Source organism: Oryctolagus cuniculus, chromosome 14, assembly GCF_964237555.1.
Source record: "Oryctolagus cuniculus chromosome 14, mOryCun1.1, whole genome shotgun sequence".
Lineage (NCBI taxonomy): Eukaryota > Metazoa > Chordata > Mammalia > Lagomorpha > Leporidae > Oryctolagus > Oryctolagus cuniculus.
The window spans coordinates 79,709,195-79,733,464 of NC_091445.1; the positions used below are offsets into that span (position 1 = coordinate 79,709,195).

General features: G+C 41.7%; 1 protein-coding gene and 1 pseudogene across 22 annotated transcripts in view; one reads left to right on the forward strand and one right to left on the reverse strand.

Annotated features, from left to right (window-relative positions):
• Positions 1-24,270, reverse strand: part of PDE4D (phosphodiesterase 4D) — a 1,654,385-nt gene that overhangs the window by 21,303 nt on the left and 1,608,812 nt on the right. For 21 of the 22 annotated variants that reach the window (XM_070056730.1, XM_008262244.4, XM_070056728.1 and 18 more), the window contains 2 exons: positions 1,472-1,565; positions 152-324 (listed from right to left, as the gene is read on the reverse strand). In XM_070056730.1, the coding sequence (XP_069912831.1) occupies positions 152-324; positions 1,472-1,565 (267 nt within the window). Of the gene's footprint in view, positions 1-151; positions 325-1,471; positions 1,566-6,665; positions 9,924-24,270 lie in introns of those variants that run through there. The other variant, XM_017344536.3, reaches the window with a different exon arrangement.
• LOC138845244 (large ribosomal subunit protein eL34-like) lies at positions 10,724-23,636 on the forward strand (annotated as a pseudogene).

Below are 24,270 nucleotides of genomic sequence, written 5' to 3' on the forward strand. Positions count from 1 at the left end.
TTGCAAAATAAAGAAACCTCCTGTTTGAGTTTTAGGAAGTATATAGACTTAAATAATTTACAAAGAGGTTTTTAAAAAAGAGTCCTCCACAAATTAGAAGGACTCAATTCCCCCGGAGCCTTCACTTTGGTTACAGTCCATGAAATCTCACCTTGGCAAGGACGTCTTCTTGTTCAGTTTTAACTCCAAACCTTGGGATACTTGAATTTGTCAGACTGGAGCTGTGCATCAATTTCTTGACTCCACTGATCTGAGACATTGGTCTTTTCTTTTTCTCCTTTTCCTTCTGAGTTGGAGAAGGAATTTCCACTTCATGTTGCTTATCTTAAAAAATAGAATAATAAATGTTGAACATTTTCTAATCATGGAAGATACAACCTGTCCAGTTATGCATGCTAAGAAATGTTTCCAAGTAATTCAAGGAAGCTTCAAAAGTTCATGGAAAATGTGTACGTTTAAACGTTTTGAGAAGCTGAGAGACCGAAAAACTCCCAGCTGCTGATTCCTTCTGCAAATGCATACCATGGCCAGGGCTCGGCCAGGTTGAGGGTGAAAGCTGGGCATCCAACCCCCCCCCCCCCCCACGGCCGGCAGGAAGCCAACTGTTCGAGCCATTGTCTCCTGGCAGGAAGCAGTCAGCAGAAGAGGAGCTGGGCGTTCTGATGCAGGTGACCCAAGTGTCAGCTTCCCTGCTAAGGCCAGCTGACCACAATTTCTCCACAAACGTCTTGAAGCCTCCTATCCTTTTCTGAGTTGTGCATCTAAAATGTGTCGTGGATTTCATTTGATACCCTCAGACACAATGTTAGACAAATAAATGCCACTATGAAATAATACAAAATGTACCCAGTGGTGAATACCTCTGTAATAGTAAAACCTTTGTAAGCCTTATGAAAGCAAAACACTTGGTTAATGTACACTTCATTTTAGTGGAAGGATTCCAGTTCCCACACATGCTTTAACATCCTAGAAATTTTTTCTTTTGAAAATCAATGCATCTCTATGATATATTCAGATCACTGACTTCTTTCTTACTGCATTTTCTTTCTGTGGTTGGGACAGAGGGGTTGCTTTTGAGTGCCCTAGACTCACAGCTCTAATCGGCAAACCTTTCTTTACCAATTGCATTGTATTTGCCTACCAGGTTTGCTGTCAACTCACTGATGGCAGAGATCACTTCTATCGTAACAAGAATCTGTTCAACCCATGGCAAAGATCTCTCCATAAAGTACTTACAGCTTAATTTCACAAAAATGGCAATATACATCTGTGATTCAGAAAAATCTCTAAAGTCCTAAATACAACTGAAAAAAACAAAAAGGTACTTTGTTGCCTCACATACTAAGGCTTAGAGGCTTACACTCAAATTATTAACATGATGAATGAAAAAAATTAACATTTGGTTTTCAAAAGGAGTTGGTATCCTGTTTTTCCTCCAAAAAACAATTTAATTGCATGTTGCTGTTCTTACCTAAGAATGTGTTTGAAATGTATTCTGACACTTGATTGCCAGACCGACTCATTTCAGAGAGATGAGTGAGCTCCCGATTAAGCATCCTTTTAAACTAGAAAAGAAAAAGGTAAAATAAAGTAAGAGGAAAATATAAGTAAACAAAAGCATATCCTAAGACACAGGATGATATATCCAAATAATTTTTAAATGGGCCTGAAAATTTAGTGGAGTGGCATCCAATAGAACTTTCTCCAATATTGAAAAAATACCATAATCTACACTGTCTTGACAGTAGCCTCCTGCCACTGGTGGCTACTAAACACCTTAAATGGGACTGGTGCAAATGAGAAACATATTTGATTCTTGCTTAATTTTAACATGTAGCTAGTGGTTACCACATTGGATAGTACACGTTTCAACACTGAAGGGCATTAATAAGAAAAAGGCGTTAAATATTAAGATGCTTATCAGTATTTATAGAAGGAAAAAAATACAGTTCACAAGCACACAGAAATGTTACCAAACAATAAACCAAGGTATGTTTTTATCAATGAAGCATCACTAGCAGACATAGATAATATTGGTCAGAGGCTAAAATCTATACGCTTTTACTCCAAAGCACAACGGAATCAATGTGAATACTTGACCACAACTATGGAGACAAAAAAAATTTTGAAGAAAATTTTTTCAAGTAGGGGAATGAGATTTATTGGTTCTCAGCGTCCACAGTATTTACTGGTCCATTTCCCAAACTACTGAAGAGAAAACAGGTCAGTTTTCAATATTGGGTTACATTATCTTTACAAAGAAATGCTGGAATTAACCTACTCTGACATGCAATTCCAAAATTTCCACAGATTTTATGCTTCCACACTGGTTCTTAATAGGTCTTCTTTTAACTTTTAAAACAGCCCAACTGGGTGTTTTCATGTTTTTAATAATTATACAGAAATAATGCGCACTTCCTATACAAATAGTAACTACTCTTGGATACTTAATAAAAAAAATGAACTGCTATTTCACTCTATGCTTAGTAGCCTTTCAAAGCTACTTTTTCCACAAATTCTCATGCAAGTACCGAAGTGAACAGTGAGTTAACCTTTAAGCAGTTTTGAAGTGTTAGTATTGAGCTGGCTATCTAGAATTTTCAGATAATGCTTTTCTGCATAATTTATGCCACGATTTTCTAACTCAATGTATTTTGCTAAATCTCTTCCAAAGTCAGTCTTATTGACCATCTGGATTAACAAACACTTTAACCATCACCAGAGAGAACAAAACCCATTTCAATAGACGGCTGGATACAGGAAATGCACATTAGCATTTTCCTGTAGTCCAGCGAGAACAACTAGACAAGGCCAATATAAATTCTGGTCATCAATTTATAGGTGTAGGGAACACAAAGAAACAAAGTTCAGTTTATTCCTGTATTTTTATACCTTCTGACTACAAAATACACATGTGCTACAGAAAATCTGGAAAGCTATATAGAAAAAAATAATACATCCCCACTGCTCAGAGATAACCATAGATATTTAGCCATATTTCCTTCTAAGACTTGTTACTGCATTTCTGTGTATTTAGGTATGTATATTTAAAACTGGCATGAGGTAGTATATACAGCATCGCTTGCCACTACTTTTCACTTGGCATAATTTGGGGCCTTCTAAAAATATTCACATTTTGGGGCCAGTGTTGCAGCACAGAAGGTTAGGCCGCCATGTACAATGCCGGCATCCCATATGGGTGCTGGTTCGAACCCCAACTGCTCCACTTCTGCTTCCTGCTTATGTGCCCGAGAAAGCAGCAGAAGCTGATCCAAGTGCTTGGGCTCCAGCACCCACATGGGAGACCTGAATGGAGTTCCAGGCTCCTGGCTTCAGCCTGGCCCAGCCCCAGCCATTGTAACCATCTGGGGAGCAAACCAGAGGATGAAAGATTCCCCCCTCTTTCTCTATAACTGCCTTTCAAATAAAATATTTTAAAAATATTTACAATGGTGTTCAAAATCCGGTCCATCAATACAAAAGTTAAATTTTCGTGAGTACATTATGTGTGATAAACTACTTAAATAAGCTATTTAGCCCAGCACACCATACAGAGTGTGCATAGAGCATCTCCCCAGTTCTCTCACGGGTACTCTGGGCCTCTCATAACTGACTTTTATCTTCACAGGATAGGCAGATGGTGGTCTTGGCTACAGGTATAATCATGAAAATGTGCAACTGAAGAGCTAGCCCCTCCTCCCTTCAATTCCATACAAGAATTCAGTACCGTGTTTGCATAGAAAACTCTGGCTGTATTTCAAAAACACAATAGTAATATGTCTCCCAGTTAAGAAAATATTCTTCAAATTTCACCCTTGGAAAAATCTACTCATTAGGTAAGCACATTCCAAACAGTCGGTTAACTTTTTTAGACATGCATTCAATGAAACCTCTCTCTGACCTGAAACCGTCCATGTTCGGAGCTAACAGCGGCTATTAAGAATGACCTCGCCCAGGGAAAGTCCTTTTATAAAAGATGAGTGAACAGCTGGGGTTTCAGCTACTGATACTTGTGAGCAGTCTACGCAAGTCTGTACAGGAGCTGCTGTCCACCTTGCCCTTCTCTCAACAATGATGCTTAACAATGATGACTCAAACCTTCTTGGGGGCAACTGGCAAAGTTGGACCTGGTTGTGCACAGGCTCTCCTTCGAACTTAGACATAGCCTGGTGCAAAGCATATGTTGCTACATGCTCAGGCAGAAACATGTGCCTACTACACGTAGTGGTGCTACAATCATTGTTGGATTTTTCTGGAAGAATATAGAGAATGAAGTGCAGTTTTCCCAGAGGTTAGCTTATAAAAGCCATTAAAACAGCCAGGTAGTACTAAAGAGGACACAAAAGGCCACTGAAAGGAATCTAACTACTGTGCAGACTGCATAGTCCACTGACCATCTCTGCATCATATACATCATTCCCACACTATTCTGTCTTCGCTGGAAAAGTACAACCCTTCATGACCCAACTGCTCCCTACCAAGCCTTCAAAGGTGCTCCGGGAAGTCAATGCTTCATTTTCAACTAATTTATTGAAGAGACGATATCAAGGGATGCAGTGTGGGAATTTTCAGAGTCAATTAAGTCACAACAGAAAGGTATTCTCTGAAAGGAATTTGTTTCCCTTTGCTTTGTTATTGATTTAAAATCTTCAGTCCAAAAAATGACCACAAGTGCTTTTTCAACTGGTAGTTGATATCATAAATTGGTTTCTGGGTATATAATTAGTAAAGAGTAATATGCTAGATGAACATTCCTGAACATAAGCAGCATGTCTCATTTTAAGATAACTACATAACCATGGGTGGGAGGCACAGGACGACTATAAACGTAATACAATATATTCTTACTGGAACACCATTATTTTAAACCATGGATTCAGAAGAAGCAAAATATAGAACTGCTTTTCAAAGCAATTTTTTTGAAAATGCAAAACAATCTAAGAATTATATTTTTAAAGTGATCTCTAATATTTTCTATGGATGAGTGTCTCTTTATTTTGGGCCTAAATAGTCTGGAAACAATACACCGAATCTGGTTTGCAACCAAGGAGAGAGAGGAAGATTTCTCCAGTCCTTTGTTCTTTTTCTGCATCCGAATGTCTGTGTGAGCATTTAAGGCAAAATGGAAAACGAAAATGCAGTTGACTCTCAATACTGTATTTTGTGTTTTACAGCTTCATGTCTCCAATTTACATTCTATATTTAAGACTGTTCAGGAAGGAAAGTAACAAAACGCTTTTAAATATGATCCCCTGACCTCCAGCGTCACACCAGCGTACTCTGGGCATACTGCATATCCTCCTAGCACATATTTAAGGAAGTAGCACTGGTCAAACAGTAAGGAAATGCTTATTACCCACAATATTCTGCTTATGATCATTTGAATATGCTGCACCTTGAGGCATTACAAGTTTGGCAGATATAAGTGTTAAGAACCAATTAAAAAAAGATACCACTTTGGCTACATAAAACCAAATCCTTCAAACTATCTAAGATCAAACATACATTTGCCTTTCTTAAATGTTATCAGAAGTACAGTATTAACATACAAGCAAAACTGTTCAGTAAAAATTTTCCTCAAGAGGTAAGTATATATAAAATTATATACTGCTATTCTTCCAGGTATCATTCATAATACAAATACAAAGCTCTGCAAAAATGCATTGTGTAAAACCTGGCAAAACACTAAAAGAGGAATTCTAGGGGGCATTATGGATATTTCTTATATTACTCTCTATACTTCTAAATATCTTTTAAAACTCGCAAACAAATGGCTAGCAAAAAAATAATCAAAGCCTATATTTCAAAAAATAAGTTACAAAATCTGGACCATCCATAGGAATCACAGCGATCTGGTCAACTGAAACTGAAGTACGTCTTCTAAGAATTCCAGCAAATCTGATCATCAAGTGAGAAATCTTCCTTCAAAAAGAAATTGTAAAAAAAACTTAAATTTGAAAGTCCTTAAAGTAATAGAAAAGGAATCTTTACAAATGTGCATGATAAACTCAAATATTCCAGGGTAAGTCTACATTTCTGAAGTGATGCTTCATTTGAGAGGAAGGTATTTCTGTCTCGAGCTTTTATAATAGAAATAGGACGACAATGCTAACAGCATGCAAAAAGCCTGCTGAGCATGAACACAATTTTAGTATTTGGTGTATCAATTCACTTATTAACAAGAGTATCACAATCTTTCTTCCAGTTTCGGTGCATAATCAGGTCTTCATTTTAATAAAATATCACTTATATAGTAATGTCAGTTTTTAATGTCACCTAATCAGGCTAAACTAGTACATATTTTTAGAAAGAACCACAAATAAACTGTATACACAAAGTGCTATATGTTCACTAGCATCTATAAACTAGTATAAAAAACTTGGCCCAATTCATTTTCAATGAATTCATTTCATAACCTTGATATTTCAGAGAACTCAAACCTGTACATATGACAGAAAACCACTGCATAACAAAAAACTCTTTTAACACCCAAACTACACTTGATACAAGTTACATTGTACTATCTTGACCACTAAAAGCCATAATTTCTTTCATAATTCAAATCTAAGGAAAAAGTGGAAAATTTCTTAGAAAGCCTAAATTCCACTATAATTTGTTAAAACTCTCAGTTACATAATCAGTTCTCAATGCAAAATAAATCTTACCTTTATGTAGCCCCATGACACTGACAGCAAATAGTTTGCTTCAGGCATTTTTGATTGATTATATATAAGGAGACAGTAAGTTCTAAGATGAATCTTCGAAAACCTTGATACTTTCACAATCTCCACAAGCCACGCAGTGGTGCGGGATTCTAACGCTTTCTGGTCACTAAGTGTACATCAGAAAGCCTGGCCTTAGACCCCATCCAGCCGTCTTCCCACTGACCACATGCCATCTGCAGAACTCCAGAATGGAACAAAATTCAACAACTATTCTGCATAAAGGAAATCCATGTGATAAAGGGATGGCTAAACATCTAAGGGTCTGCATCTTTCTCTCCCTGAGCTCCAGAGCTTAATGAATAATGTATGCCAAGATGCTTAGCTGCAAGAAAGACTAGTTCTGTCAAAAGCTACCAAATAAGGAACTGCAGGCAAGCCGAGAAGAGTGACAAGAAACCCCTCCCACAGAACCCCAACTCTGCACCTACTGCATTCCATCCCTCAGTCAGAAAGGGCGGAGGGGCGGGGACTCGGCACAGGCTGCTTTGTGATTGGCTGGCACTGGCGAGCCTCTGGGGAGGAGGCTGTTCCTCCCCACCCCGGTAAAGGCCATTTCATAATGGGATCCCCTCCTGCTTCGAGGCTGCAGATTGAAAAGATGAATGGGGCTTCCCTCACTGCGATGAATAACGACCATACAACTATGCAAAATCCGCACTTCATTCTTGAATGAGGATGGCCGAGCAGTCTGGAGCTGCTCGAATGAATTTTAACATCCTCTGACTTCCCAATAAAAGCTGCTCTGGAACGGGCAATGGGGCATTCTCATAGCTCCCCCTCTCCTTTACAGATCCAATATGAGGCTTCCCTTGTGATGCAGATGTAGCCAGGGTTCTTTCTCCCTCCAACAGCACAGCACGGTGGTTGTGATATACCACCCATGTTCAGAACACAGGGTTGGAAACACCACATCCCCTCACCTGTGTAGCAAGGGTGTTCTCAGCCCCTTTGTTTCTATGGTTACACATGGCTGAGTTCTGTAACTACCCAAATCCAGGGGTGGCGATCTACTATAAATCTGACTGGGAGAGAAAAGACACGAAGAGCTAAATGCACTGTGTGCGGTAAAGAACGTAGAATTCTGTACCAGATCTCAGGATCTGTACTTTTATAAGAACAGAAAATTTTTGAGTGTACCAGAGTTAAGAAAGGAGGGAAGGGCTCTTGGGAACACAGAACGGAGCCCTGGAGTCATCAGGTCTTTCTGTTACTATTGTCCAACTTTTATACTAGACAGGTCTTGTGGATCAGAAACAAGGGAAACCTAGCTTTGACCGTTAGCATGGAGTTCTGCCCATTCTATCCCATCTCCATTTCAGCACTTGTGCATCTGTGACCCGCCGACATGACCACTCCAGTCTTCCTGCCGTCTACGTATTTCCACACAGTACCCTGTGTAGACCCGTGCTGGTCCTTTGCACTCACATTCTCACCCACTGTCCACACCAACTGAGTTCATGTCCTAAATTCATCTTAATTCTCTATAAAAGAAAGAACTTAAGACACCAACACGCCACTGAAACCAGTCCTGGGAGAATATCAAGGTCTTCCTTTGTTCTGGACTTTCACTCTCCTTAACTGCTCTGAAGTGTGCAACCCGGAATCCACCCAACTTCACAAAGAGCGAGGGGAGAGAGAGCACTAGAGGCCGTACAAGAGCAAGCACAAATACCTAATCAGTCTCCACCCCCGCCAGCCAGAGGCAGACTGGAGCGTGAAAGAGCCACTGTGGTCAGCCACCCCAGTTGGGCTTTCAGCTGAGTCCAGTCCCAGCAACCACATAAAGAACTCCAAGTGAGAATGTCAGCCAAACCCAGTCAGCCTATAAAACCATGTCAACTCATAAAAGTCACCCAGTATTTCAACTTTGAAGTGATTTGTTATGTCGCAATAAATAGTCAGTATGAGGATTAAATGAAGTAATATATGCCAAGCATGTAAAACAAGCAATGATACACAGGAAATGATAAGCAGTTATCAGATGACGATACTCATTCCATCATTCTACCTATATTTTTGTGTAACCTACTAGATTTTTTAAAAAATACTATGTTTCCTCTCAACTGTATCACATCACTCCTTGTCTCAGATCCAAAACACTGCAATTCCTTCTTAACTCCTCCTCCCGCTTCTGGCTTTTCCCCTTCCAGGTTCTTCCAGGTCTCTACTGCCAGACCAACTCTCCCTAAAGGCAGCCACAGTTACTCCCAAGCTAGTGACTATCACCTGCTTCGCCTGCTGATCACAGCCTCACTCCCGCCGGCCCCAGAGGCCATCACCTGACCCCAACCCCAAGGCGGCTGCAGCTGCTCTTCTCCACCTCCACTCTGGTCATGGAAGCTCAGCTTTCCACGCACCTCTACAATCCAGGAGACAACCCTGTGTCTGTCTAATGAATTCACTGCCTCCCATACCCTCCTGCTTCTACTCTGCTTTCATCAAACTTGTCTTTTGCAGTCAGATTTAAAGCATTCAAAGTGCAAATCAAGACCACATATTCAGTTCTTGTCTAAATTTATTCTACATTTGCCTGTTTGTTCAAGAAATGTATATTAAGCTCCTACCACGTGCCAGGCGCTGTCCTGGATGATGGGGGTACAGTAGCAGTGAAGTGCATCTTTCATCTGGAGCTTACGTTCAACTAAGTTACTAAATACGCAATGCTTCATGGAGTGGTTCCTGCACACAAAGAGAAATGGCATGCAGGCCACAAGGCGTTGCATATGGAGGTTCCCGTACTGCACATGATCAGGGCAAGCCTCTCTGATGTGACAAAGGGTGCCCAGCGATCTGAATACAGGGGGCCACCCTAGTGCTGGAAGGCACGTGAGGGAAACACAGAAGGCAAAGGCCTGAGGCAGGGGCAGCGGCAGGGTAGGTGCAGGGTGGATGCGCTCCCTCTGAAGAGCAAGCAGTAAGCGTGTTCAAGTCCTTCAAATTCTAACCATGCTTGACCCTGGTCCACAGCAAGACCAGCCTCACTGACTGCCCTCCCTCCTTTCTGTAATCCATCTACCAAGTTATTTCATTCTTAATGGGCTTTAAATTAAGTTACTTTTTCCCTTTTTGTAACACTGCTTTGTAATCCTGAGGTGAAATTCCCAGATATGCATCCTAAATATATTCTTTACTAAATATATATACAGATTAAATATTAAATAATCTCTACACAGATACTTTGAAACAATCAGTATAGAGGCATATCAATAAAAGAATTTATATTAAATACTACAAAAATATATTTATACACAACTACATTAAAAAAGAGTAAAAAAGAGCTTATGCTTCAGTTTACTCTCTTGTAAAATATTAATAGTAGTATCTGCCTTATGGAGCTGTGACAATTCAACTAGAGAATATAGAGTGTGTTTGCTATGAGTTCTCCAATATGGAGAATCACCATGAAAGTGAACGTGAAAATGAATACAAGGTGTTACACCCCAGAAATGATGAACTACTCTTGCAAAGGTTTCAGATGTAACAGTGCAATCCTCCCTGGATAGGTACTACTGCTGCACTGTGGGGAGCAACTGAGACTAGACTAAATTACTGGAACTAGGACTAATTCTATGCATCTGATCTCCCATCATATGGCGCTGAGAGAGAGCAAACAACTTCCACACAGCTGCCTCACCAATTCGACCAATAAGCTGCAGGAGCTGATCCTGCTCCTGATTGGAGGAGAGCAGCGTGCTCGGCGTGTGGGTAGCAGAGTTGGGATTGGTGGAAGAGGACTATAAAGGAGGAGAGAGACAACATGCACCAGAGAACATCTGAGGAACATCTGAGCAACCCCTGAGAGAGCTGGCTGGTGGTGTGCAGCTCCTCCGCGGAAGCGGGGAAAACGGCGGGGGTGCCGCCCCTCCACAGAGGCAGGGGGGCCAGCAGCAAACCCGGGAAGGACCAGCAGCTAACCCAGGAAGGGCCGGGCAAAAAGAACAGTGCAGGGTCCGGTGTCATTCCTCCGCGAGTGGGGGAGTGACACTGCACTACTGGGACACTTCCTGTGGATTAAAACCATATAAAAAGGTTTAGTGTTCACGTGTTAGAAGTAGTTGGGCTCTAGGCTCAGATAACTATACGAGGGTACCTTAAAAAGCTTGTGGAAATGGAATTAAAAGATAACTTACTTTCAGTGCAAAAATATTCTGAAATCCACGCAGAGTGTTTTCCATAAATCACATTTCCACCAACTTTTTAAAAGATCCGGGGCAAGTCCATCTCTCACCCATACAGAGGGCTGCTGGGAGCTGCTGGCAACCTTGTGGGGGCACACAGAAGTCCTCCCTGGGGAGGTGCAGACTGTGTACTCCAGGATGGCTAGCCTCCTGGTGCTGTGCCCACCCGGTGCCAGGAGCACCCCCCAACACTGTGCTCTGAAATCGCCTGCAGGTTCCTCAGTGTTCAGAGTCACCATTCCAGTTGTTTCAGCTGTGTGACCTTCCCCACCTCAACCAGGGTGGAGGATGTGAGACGAGAAAGACACGTATCGCTTCTCCTCCAACCCCCAACACCTACTGCCACATCTCCTTGTGCACAGTGATGCTGTCACTCCATAGACTCCAGCAATTACTATGCCACAGGACCCAGATTAGAAAGATTCACCTGCAAATCCCTAATCTTTACCAGTGCTAAGAAGAGCCAAGGACGATTTCCATCCATGTTTTGGGGAGTAAGAATTTTTTTTTTTTTTAAATAAAGCTCTGAGCCAAATTAAAACTCATTTCATTTTCCTCATTACAACAGGCAGACCAGTCTTCAGAATCTAGACATCCCAGAAGAGAACTACGGATGGGAAAAAAGACAGAATTCTAATAGTCATAACTGGCTTCTGCCAATTTCCATGGAGAAATTAGCTAAGGTGCACCACCTGTTGCACTCTAAGAGCTTTCTATGCCTTATTTCTAAAAGGCGCAACATCCTCGTAAGAGAGTTAACATTCCCTCTGTGAGATGAAAAGTTGGATATTCTTAATATTCAATAACTTGTCCCACAGGCAACAACGCCAAGATGCGGTTCCATGCCTCTTTCATGCTTTGCTCTTAGTGGCATATGACAGCCTGTCAAATGATGAGGCTGATGCAAATTCCATGATAAATGATATGATTCTAGGAGTGGATCCCTTTACCCTAACCCTTCTGCTGACTCTACAGTGTTGAATGAAAGAACCATGGTTCCTATCACTGTGTTCAGATCTCTGGACAAGGTGGACCCTATCACCTAGCAGAGTCAGGAAGCAGGTGCCCCACCTCACAGTGAGATGAGCCCGTGCGACAAGGACAGCAGGGTCAGAAGAGGAAGAAGAAGAGAAGCCCTGACAACACAAATGGGGGGCTGGCGCCTCTGCTCCTGCCCCTAGCTGCCCTATTTCTAAGCCACTGCTCTCAAACACCCAGATGACTTCATACGCACGCATGGGTGTCTAATCATGCATTTGTTTCTCTTTTTCCTTCTTTCCTTAAAAGTACTTCACAGAATCTTGAGATACCACTCCTCTTTTCTCCTTATTTTATCAGTTAACTGATACCCCAAGCAATCAACTATCCTTCTGGACTATTTCAGGATAATTAAAAAGTTTGCTGATGGAGTTGGAATCTTTATTTATTTGAAAGGCAGAGTTACAGAGTGGCAGAAGCAGAGAGAAAGAGACGGAGAGGGGTCTTCCATGCACTGGTTCACTTCCCAGATGGCGGCAACAGCTGGAGCTGTGCCAATCTGAAGCCAAGAGTTTGCTCAGAGTCTTCCATGGGGATGCAGGGGCCCAAGGACTTGGGCCATCTTCTACCACTTTCCCAGGCCATAGCAGAGAGCTAGATAGGAAATGGAGCAGCTGAGACACGAACCGGCGCCCATATGGAATGCTGGCATTGCCGAATGGGGCTTTAACCCACTGTACCACAGAGACAGCCCCTAGAGTTGAATCTCAACACATTAATACATGCTGGCATCGCTGACTTTGCAACAGGAATTAAGAGCCCAAAGACATTTTTGAATACAGAGAAAGAAAAATCTTAGTATTGGAAAATGAGGGCTCAGAGACGTCAGGTGTCTTACTCAAGGTCACAGTGCCAGAAAATCACAGGGTTGAGAAGTGAACCCAGGCTAGCTGGCTTCAAGGTACTCTAAAGTGTCAGAAAATGTATTTTAGGCATTGTTCTATATTTAACCTAGAGCTTATACAATAGGTCTATTAACATAATGAACTTCAAGCTGTACATTAGTGTGCTTGAAGTATTTAAGAAACACTGTGTAAATTAACTGTATTAACTTAGATTTTTCTAGCCTAAGGGGTTTTTTTCCTGGTGAGGGCACTGTTTTTAATATGACTTATACTACTGTACAATAACTTATCCTATAATTAATGTCTTTTATAATTTTCTAATGAAAATTCTAAGGGTGGATGTTTAGAACAGTGTTTAAGATGCCACTAGGGATGCCTGCAACCTAGACTGGAGCACTTGACTTCAGGTCACAGCTCCACTCCTGATCCTAGCGTCATGCTGAAGTGCCTGGAAGGGCAACAGAAGATGACTTACGTGTCTGGTCCCCTGCCACCCCTGTAGGGGACCAGGATGGGGTTCCTGATTCCTGGCTTCAGCCTGGTCCAGCCACAGCTATTGTGGACATTTGGGGAGCTCTCTCCCTTTCAAACAAATCTTATACATACATATAAAACAAATCTTATATATATATATATCATACATACAAACAAATCTTATCTCTATATCTTATATATATTTATATATTTAAAGTTCTGGTAGTTTTTATTAAGAAACAAATCTGTATAAAATGGGCTCTCATATAGCCAGTACTGCCAAGCTAAAGAAATGCAAGTCCAATTACTAAATGCCTCTTGAAGAATTCTGAGGCAAAGTTAAACTTCAGATATTAAATGTAGTAGTTACAGAAAACTAGTGTCTTCAAAACACTCAGTCTCCCTTTGCTTTTAAATATCTTAAAATATTTTTAGAGGTATAAAATAATCTAGAATTCACTTATTACCACTGTTTTAAATAATAGTATGCTACATCGATGTTCATATTATAAATGTAATTAATGCTAATATTAAACAAAAATGAATCCTTAACTAAAGTAAATTCATAAATCTGTTTGTGCTTACTGCCCTCTAGTGACAATACATTCTCATTTGACCTAAGAACCAGCTATGTTCCTGGAGAATCACACTTTATAGCAAATGAAAACATCTCTTGCAAGCATTAGGGTTATCTGAAATTAAGAGGAATTCCAGGCTGCCTTTTAAGCTGCAAATAATCATCTGAAAAAAGCTAAGAATCATTCTCTAGTTAATCCTGTTTGAAAGTTTCACACAAAAAAATTTACTTAATAGGAAACACCTGCATCAAATTTTTCAGAAAATTCCCAATATAAGAAGCTTTATTCTTAGAGAAGTTTCTTGAAGCTGAAATAACATAAGACTTACCTGATAGTTGTATTTACATTTCTCATCTACATGAGCTAACTTTTATTAAATGTTAGCACAGCATTTTTAATTGTTGATACAGCTTGAATTCATATATAGCAGACAGTTTTGTGTGCCCACAACTATTTAGTCAATCTAGCTAGCCATCATCATCTTTACCAAGGAATTTTGTTTCAGTGAAAATTAACTGAGGCAACAAATGGGTATATAACCTTCACATAAATGAAGAATCCACAAAAATAACCTCCTATCAAATGGTACTCCACACTTACAGGGAGAATTAGGATCTCTAGTCCTTTCTTTTAAAGACTTACTCATTTATTTGAGAGGCAGAGTTACCGAGAGAGGGAGAGACAGAAAGATCTTTTATCTGCTGGTTCACCCCCAAATGGCTCCACCAGTCAGAGCTGGGCTGATCTGAAGCCAGGAGCCAGGAACTTCTTCCAGGTCTCCCATATGGGTGCAGGGGCCCAATCATTTGGGCCATCTTTCACTGCTTTCCCAGGTGATTAGCGGGGAGTGGGATAGAAAGTGGAACAGCTGGGACTCGACCCAGTGTCAATATGGGATGTTGGTGCCACAGGTGGAAGCTTAACCTACCACACCACTCTGCAGGACCCCAGCTCTCTTAAACTGACCTATGTTAACACTACCCTTTCAAGCTTATGATGGCCATCATATCTCCAAAAATAATTCCTAGTGGTCTCTTGGTATTTCATGGCATGCTTTGTGAAAATTTAAATAGAGAATATTGGTTGTCCAGACCTTTAATAACAAATGCCAGTAACACATTACAGCTTTTTGAAGTTATGGTAACAAATAACTTTTTGAAACACATATTTATTCTTTTACATCCAGCACTTCTCTATATGGGCCATAAGGTAATTGTCATAAAATCTGCTTTCAGTTTAAAAAGAATGGATACTTCAACAAATGGTGCTTGAACAATTGCAAACTCATTCACAAAACAATGAACGTCAAGCTTTACTTTGCACCACACTAATAGCTACTGCTGACATTTTGCACACTGCTTCAAAATATTAAAAGAGGAGAAATTCTTCCAAATTCATTCCTCAAGGGTTTGCATCAATCTGGTACTAAAACTAGAAAAGGACATAACTAAAAAAGAAAACCACACATCAATATTGCTGAAGACAGATGCAAAAATCTCCAACATTCAAGCAAACTGAATCCAATAGCACAGAAAAAAAGATTAAGTGAAATTTATCCCAGAGATGCAAGGATGGTTCAGCATAGAGAAATCAATAAATGTGATACAACCTATAAATAGAAGGAATGACATCATGCGATCCTCTCAATAGACACTGAAAATGAATCTGATAAAAATCAGACCTCCTGTGATAACAAAAACTCTATAAACAATTTAGGTATAGAAGGAACATACCTCACACAAAAAATGCTGTATAAAGAAGTCAACAGCTAATATCATGTGCAATGGGGAAAAGCTGAAGGCTTTGAGATGTGGAACATGACAGTGACGCCTCCTCACACCACTTTTACTCAACATAGCACTGGAAGTTCCAGCCAGAGCAATTAGGCAAGAGAAAAAAAAAAAAAAAGCATCCAAATTGCAAAGGAAATTGTTTGTGAACAACATAATCTTATTTATAGAAAAGCCTAAACATGCCACCAAAAATCTGAATTTAAATGAATTCATTGAGTGGCAGGATATAAAATCAACATAAGAAAAACTGATCCTGGAACACTGTTATTTCCTCATCACCAAATACACAACACATATTTTTGTCTGCTGATTCTAGGCAACCACTGTACCAGCTGCTCGACAGAAAAGTCCAGTAGGTGGGGCTGGCTGTTAGCACAAAACTGAAACACGTCAACTACTATCCTCCTTCCGAATCCTTCTGTCACTTTTTTATAGGCTTTATTGTTTTTCTCCTCTCTTTACAGTCAGCGTCCATCTGCCTCCTTACAGTCAGTGTAGGACCCTTGCCCCCTTTCTGTTTCAATGGGTTTTTACTGAAGGCAACATTTCCCAGAATGTGTTGTAAAGAGCAACAGCTCAGTGTGGTACTTCTCAGTGAAAACTCGTCACACACACTTTTGACACAGTGCTAACCTTTTAGAGATGGTGTATATTAGCACAGGGTAGGCTCTGCCGTGAACTATAATACATAATCTTGTTTTATTTTGCTTAACATAGCACTTTCCAAGCTTACTTTACTACTGAACTCCTAGTATTATTAATAAGCCAAACAAACAAATAAATTGTAGGGTTTTGTGGAAAATTCTTGTAGAAAGTAATGGGCTTTAAAGATCAGAAAATAAAGTTCTTTAGAATGTTATTCACTAAATAGATTTTTATTAAACAGCTACTATGCACCAGCAATGTCAGATACAATAATGAACAAGAAAGGCAGTTCCCTGGTCTTACAAATAAATCTTGGATGGCAGGGGCAGAAAGACAACAAATGGACAAAAAATGAATAACAACCTCTGTGAATGAAAGCAAAGCGAGTAACATCATACTGTACTGGCTAGAACATTAAGAAGTCAGGAAAAGCCGCACTGAGAAGGTATTAACTGAGACAGACCCAAATTACAACAGACAACCAGATGCTTCGGGGCTGAACACTCTCCACAGGGCCTACGTAACAGAGCCAGCACCAGGGCAGACAGGGATACGGGAGGAGACCACGGCAGGGAAAGCCAACACCATGTAGGCCTTTAGTGAAGGCAATAATGAACACAATTAAGGGGCTTTTTCATGGTAATCATGGCAGAAGAGGCAAGGATGAGAATTATGAGACAGACAATGAAACAGTGCATAGGATTCCCAGTTGGCTTCACATGGGTTCAAATCTTGGCCCTGCCTGAAGCACGCTAAGGCCTCAAGATAGCGTGGAGAGAACTGGAGGCAATGCTGGTGCATTTTAAGCACAGACACTGAAACTTGTCATAGGAAAACAATCTGATTCAAACAGTTGTAGTAACATTCCTATAATGGCATCTACCCAATAGCTTACCAAGAATGGGGAACCTTTTTTCTGCAAAGGGACATTTGGATAATTGGAACATCATTCCTGGGCCATACGACATCATCAATTTAAAATTAACCTGCTATAGATTTATTGAATTTCGAGTCTCACTTGTGGTTACCTTGGCAGGGCCAGACCTGATTTGGCTGGCCTTATATGGCCTGCACGCTGGACGTTCCCCACCCCTGGACAATCAATGGTTTGTCTGCAAACTATCAGAATGACTGATAACAGCTGAGAATGCTTTTGGGAATTTCAAACAAACCAGGATAATTTTCTCAGAATGCACTGAACTGTCAAATGTAAAGATGCCCAGACAGGAGCACTACAACGCTTCCTAAACAAGTCTCCATCACCTGGCCTCCTTCCATTGTTGTGCAAGTCCACTGCATTCTGAATGCATCAAGTTTTAATGCACTGAGTTAATATTCTTTTTCCAATGAAGCTCTTGATAAGCCCCTTAAAACTGAATTGATACTGGATACAAGGAAATGAAAACAAAACATGGCTCGTTAAAATCTTTAACCAGACACTGGTGCTGTGGCGCAGCAGGTTAAAGCCGGCCTGCAGCACTGCATCCCATATGGGTGCTGGCTCGAGTCCCAGATGCTGTACTTCAGATCCAGTTCCCCGCTAATGTGGCTGGGAAAGCAGTGGAAGATGACCCAAATCCTTGCTCTCCTGTACCCAGGTGAGAGACCCGGAAGGTGCTCTTGGCTCCGGATCAGCTCAGCTCCAGCTGTTGTGGCCATTTGTGGGGTGAACCAGCAGATGGAAGACTTCTCTCTTTTTTAAAGATTTATTTATTTGAAAGGCAGAGTTGCAGAGAGAGGCAGAGAGAGAGGGAGAGAGAGAGGAAGGTCTTCCATCTGCTGGTTCATTTTCTAGATGGCTACCACAGCCGGAGCCCTGCTGATCCGAAGCCAGGAGCTAGGAGCTTCCTTCCGGTTCCCACGCAGGTGCAGGGGCCTAAGGACTTGGGCCATCTTCCACTGCTTTCCCAGGCCATAGCAGAGAGCTGGATCGGAAGCGGAGCAGCCCAGACTCGAACCAGCATCCATGAGATGCCGGCACTGCAGGCAGCAGCTTTACCTGCTATGCCACAGCGCAGGCCCCACTCTCTCTGTCTCTACCTTTCTCTGTAACCCTGTCTTTCAAATAAATAGAATCTTAAAAAAAACTTTAACCAGTGATGTAAAAAACACAACTTGAACAGTCCTTGCAAAGAGTAATCAACAACTACCCATGAATAATGATAGCATGGGCTGTTACTTTCCTCTGTAGCAACAGAAGTATGTGAATTAGACAATATGAACTTCCATTTGGGGCACTAAGAAAACACACCAAGCAGATGGCTTTTACAGCTTCGAGAGCATCACTTCTAATAGTTCATAAAATCGTCTTTTGCTAAAACCCATAGTAAAATATAATAAAAGGTAATACTAATTGTCTATTATGTGCCAAAGATAGTACTGGTGACTCTGCTGGCATTAACTCAGTTTATTTCTAATAACAACTCCAAGCATTATCTTTATTCCCATTTTCCAGATGAGTCTTAAAGTCTCAACTATCAACTCTGTTCAGGCAACACTCTTAAATCCTGCCTTTTTATCAGAAATCCACATTGGCAATGGAAGGCCTAGTCACACCCACCCCCATCAACCTTTATTCCTGATTTTCTAACCATGAGTCTTTCTATTATTTGGCTCAGCAGCTCCCGCCTTTCTCTGGCTCATCTCGCCCACCCTGCCACTCTTCTATCCTCTCCTTCCTTTTCATTCTCGTCCTGCTTCAGGCCATCATCACTCTGTGCCTAAGCTCCCTAACACAGCCTTCTTGCTTTCAGAATTTCCCTTCAATATGATCGACTGTGCACACCACTACTGGGCATTGCCTAAAATAGTCCCTAACAACATGGCGCCTGGCGGATGTTCAGGGGGCGTGTTTGCTGCCACTGTGGTTAAGCTACGCGAGATCAGACCACCTGCAGGGATAGGTCCGCTTTAGTTCCAGACACGTGGACAGTCTATGATCCCTATATGCCCCTGTGCGTGGTCCACCCATGCCTGCATGACCTTTTCGCTGATTGCCTCCCCTACTGCGCATGTCTTTCGTAAGCTTTATAAGCCTCAATAAAGAAGTTCCTGCTTCGACAGAACTCACGGGTGCTTGCTGTGGTGTGCCTGACCCGTCAACCTTACCTCTCCCGTTCGCCTCGTCGGGGAGTGCTTGAACTGTCCCCTGCTGGTCAGGGGCCAGCCTCAGGCTTAAGACCCCAACACAGCACCACCAGATTTCACCTTCTAAAATCATTGCTGTTTTCCTTATAATCAAACACAAGGGGGCTTCAGGATTTTTAGGACAATGCACACATGGCTCAGCCCCAACCGTAAAGCAGTCTGCAGGGTAGCCCTAATCTGCATGTCTCACATCTGCTATCTGCTATTATCTAGTCCAGGAAGGTTTTTTTTTTTTTGCTTGGGACACATATTTTTTTCTTTTTCTTTTTTAAGCTTTTCTTCTCTTTTTTCCCCAGAAACCTTTTATTTAAGGTATCAAACTTCATGCATTTCATAAATACTACTTTAGGAACACAGTGATTCCTCCCATTGTACCCTGTCTGTCTCCCCATGGAATACTACCTCTTTACTCATTAACAACTTACATGGATCCTTAATGTTCAAGATCCAACCTAAGCAGCACCTTGCACCTTTTATGGGATGTTTCCCAGTTGCTATGGTCCTCTGTGTTGAATATACTCTGAACTCTTCTGATGGACAGGAACATTATGAATTACTCTCACTCATTAACACTCAGCAGGCTGACTTAGATGGCTAGCTATGGATTTTCTTCTTTCTTTTCCCTTTCCCTATATATCTACCTAACCACCCACTCATCTACCTACCTACCTATATTTCAACATGTTTGAATGCAAGCACATATATAAAAAAGCTCATTTTATCTATAAAAACCTTTGGCATAGATATACGTCCTACAAAACCGGGCTGAAACAAAAATCCCTCAATGAAATCCCAAGACTGGATTGTGGTTATTGGCAGTCAAAAGGTAAGGAAAAAAAAAAAAAAAAAAAAAAAAAAAAAAAAACTAAAACAAGAACCTCCCAGCGACTTATTTTCCATGTGAAAGTGGTAGAAGAATGGTAAAGAATCAAACATAAACAACAGACACACCAAACAAAATTTCATTCCAAATGGATGATGTCAGTAAAGACCATCAGGGTCACATGTCCAACAACAAAACGTTTTGATTTGCCACAAGACAGAAGCTTTGACAAAAGTCACACAGGGCTGCTTTGTTCTAGGTCACTTTAATTCTCCTGGGCCTTATTACTTCATCAGTAAAATGAACAAAGTGAACAGGCTGATTTCCCAAATCTCTCAACTATAAGGACTTTCCGAATTAAACAAAAAAGAAAAAAAAACTTTCATTAAGCAGATCAAAGTCTGATTTCTCTGCAAAGTGACTGACACCAAGTAGAAAATGGAAAGTGATCAATCACCTCCATAGTGACTCATTTTCAACCCTTCTAACAACTACATCACTAGGGAGTTTCTTCTCTTGCTGGCTTTGGCTAGAGACAGATTCATGACTAAGACCTCAGCAGGGGGCTGGAACTACGATCAAGGTCATTCCATCCACTCCTCTATTTCCTACCTGTAGTGCCATTTTTAATCTGTATTGATTAAAGGGTCTTCTTTTGGTCCTTGTTTCTATTTTTCCCAAGAAAAGACATACAGTGTTCTGATATTGATAGGTATTTGACATTTTTGTTAACCACAACCTCAATATTTCATAGAATCAGAAAAATCACTGACAGAGAGTAGGGGGGGCTGGAGGTCATCCAGATTGAGGAAAAAGCAAAGCACAAAGGACCAATTTTTAGACGCAGTGTAATGAAAATCTATACAAGCCCGTCACCACTCTAAGAGACATTTTTTTTTTTTTTGTAGTTGCCTTCAGATTCTTTCAAAGTGATCATAATGAAGTGGTCAGCGAGAGTGTAAATAAAAATATGGCATCATAGGTTGCTAGGAAACCAAGCTAAAACTAAAGCAAACAATCTCAGTGGGCCATCACATCTGCAAGCTGGTAAGGTCCCATAAATCACTGGGACTGGGTATCAGGATTTCAAAGGCACACTCTGAGCTTTCTCCCAGGCCTGTTGATTCAGGCTCCAATTGCATGAGGTTACCTATATGACAGCATATAAAGTTGACCTTTCAAGCTTAAAAATAGCTCTAGTCCTCATCCCTACTCAAGAGAGGTCAGAGGACTTGCCAAGGGTGTGCATCCTACTACGTCCTTACATAAGTTCTCATTGAACTTTCACAACAGACCTGTGAGGTCGATCATGTAGCTCTGATTTACAGAGAAAGCCGGGGCTCAGAGAGGCTGAATTAATTTAATTATCCAAGGTCACATGTCGAGTGTGGGGCAGATTTATACTCAGAAGACAAACTGCTAAGCTCATCAGACTTCAAGAGATTTAAAGTGGAATCAAGAAGGCTGATGTTTTCCATCTGCCATTCTGTTCCACTTTACTCTTCTGGCAACTGAGAAACACCCTAGGCTCTTCTAGGTGGCCCAGCCTATACTCACTTTGACACAGTCTCTTTTCACCCTATTTTGGCTTGTACCATTCTGTTCCCCAGTCCATCTATTACCTTTCTTCACTCTCGGGCAACAGGTTCCTTAGGGGATGGCCCAGAGTTGGATTTGGCAACCCACCCATGCTGCTACTGGGCCATGACTCAAGGAGGCAACAGGTGACAAGAGGAGACGCCAGCTGTTAGTGCTCAACAAGCCCTGAGCCCCGTGAAATGCACCACGTCCGTACGTCTCCTCCAGCCAGCTCTGTGCCCGCCCTCTGTCACCACAGCAGGCTCTTTTGAACACTGACACCTCTGGCTGACCTGTCTAGGATTTCTCCCTCTCTTCAAGGCTGTCCCCAAGGTTCCTTCCAGCCAGATTTCACCATAGGAACTCGGAGGTGGAAAGGGGACAGGAGCAAGACCTGGTCAGTTTTCCTCCAGCCAAAGAGGACCCTGGCCCTAGCAAGCCCCGTCATTCTGCATTCTCTCGCTCCTGCGTTTCCTCATTTCACTCTATTCAATGCCCTCTTTCTCTCTACCTTTCTTTCCTTCGTTCTTCATCCCCTACCCTATCCATGGTCTGTTTTCCCTTCCCAACAGAGGCAACTTCACAGTAACAGGCTATTTTTAAGACCCTGAAGCTGGTGGAGTTATCCTATACTTTCTCCACCTCCTGGCACTCTCCCCACCATCAATAAGGTTTCATGCCACTCTCAGCCCTAAATTCTCCTCCTGCTTAGAACCTCAGATCTGCTTTAGTCACTTGGTGGTCTGACCCTGCCTGCTAGGCTGTCTCCCAACCTCACACACACTCTCACTGTCAGACTCCTAGTAGGCAGGAGCCAGGCTGGTTTTGCTTCCATCCTGATACGACTTACAGAAGAAGGCCAAACAAGACACATCATGGGATGTTCCTCTAAGAATTGTATTTTGCTGAAATTGTTTTTCTTAATTTGGAGTCTAGTGCACATGAAATTAAAAAGCTACCACTTGTTAATCTTGTGAAAATGCAGCATGGGAGGACATAGTAGTCCTTCTAAATCACCTTCCCCTGATGCTTTTTCTCCTGCTCTCTTTCAACTTACTAAGAAGCATAAGAGCCGGCGCCGCGGCTCACTAGGCTAATCCTCCACCTTGCAGCGCCGGCACACCGGGTTCTAGTCCCGGTCGGGGTGCCGGATTCTGTCCCGGTTGCCCCTCTTCCAGGCCAGCTCTCTGCTGTGGCCAGGGAGTGCAGTGGAGGATGGCCCAAGTGCTTGGGCCCTGTACCCCATGGGAGACCAGGAGAAGCACCTGGCTCCTGGCTTCGGATCAGCGCGGTGCCCCGACCGTGGCGGCCATTGGAGGGTGAACCAACGGCAAAGGAAGACCTTTCTCTCTGTCTCTCTCTCTCACTGTCCACTCTGCCTGTCAAAAAAAAAAGAAAAAAAAAAAAAAAAAAAAAGGAAGCATAAGGCTCTCCCAGGATGATGTACAGAGACACTCAGAATGGTCCAGCATTTCATCTACAGCTGTAGGCTTTCCTATAACAGAGTCCCTAACAAAACCAGACCGTTCTGAACCGCTGGTAATAGAATTCTGTTCCTTTATACTAAGAAAGTTGGGAAAGCACCTCCATCCGCATGCGGAATGTGCTCAGCCGACTTTGAGGGGTTTGTGCTTTGAAACCTCAAGTTCTTCTGAGGTTGTGGAAAATGAAAAACCACATCAGCAGGGCCAATGGTGGTTCCTCGTGTGCGAAATCCATGACAGGATCTAGCGTGTTTTCCTTATCCAGGGGCGGAACGTTGCTGTGGAAGTGTCCAAGGCACATGCAGAGAGTCAGAAAGCTAAAATTTAAAAATGAAGCCTTAATTAAAAACCATTTTACAAAAGAGAAGCTTATGAGTTTTGGACAAGTGTAAGACAGCTTCAGTTTTTCATATTTAAAAATAAGATACAGTTTGGCATGTAGTATATAGTTTCTGAGACTAAATTAGAAATTTAAGGTTTGAGGTATGAGGAAATAGCTAGGATTGTGCCTTACGCGAGAAGGTAAGGTGTACGCTGGTGTTCCCTGACCAACTGTACTCAAACCTTACTCGTAAATATCATGCAGATAATATTAAAATACTTAAAAATAAGGCCAAAGGGCAGCAAGTAATTGATTTTCCTATTGCACTCTTCTCATACATGGACTGATGGCTCAGTTTGTCTTTTTTTCATCTTTTCTTATATATCATTTAGTCATCTTACTGCTCACTGCCACTACACAGACAAAAATTATCGTTTAGGTCCCAGGGGCCAGTGTTCTGACATAGCAGGCATCCCATATGGAGACTGGTTTGAGGCCAGACTGCTCCACTTCCGATCCAACTCCCTGCTAATGGCTTGGGAAAGCAGAAGATGGCCCAAGTGTTTGGACCTCTGTAACCATGTGAGAGACCCAGACTTCTGGCTTTGGCCTGGCCCAGGCCCAGGCATTGCAGCCACTA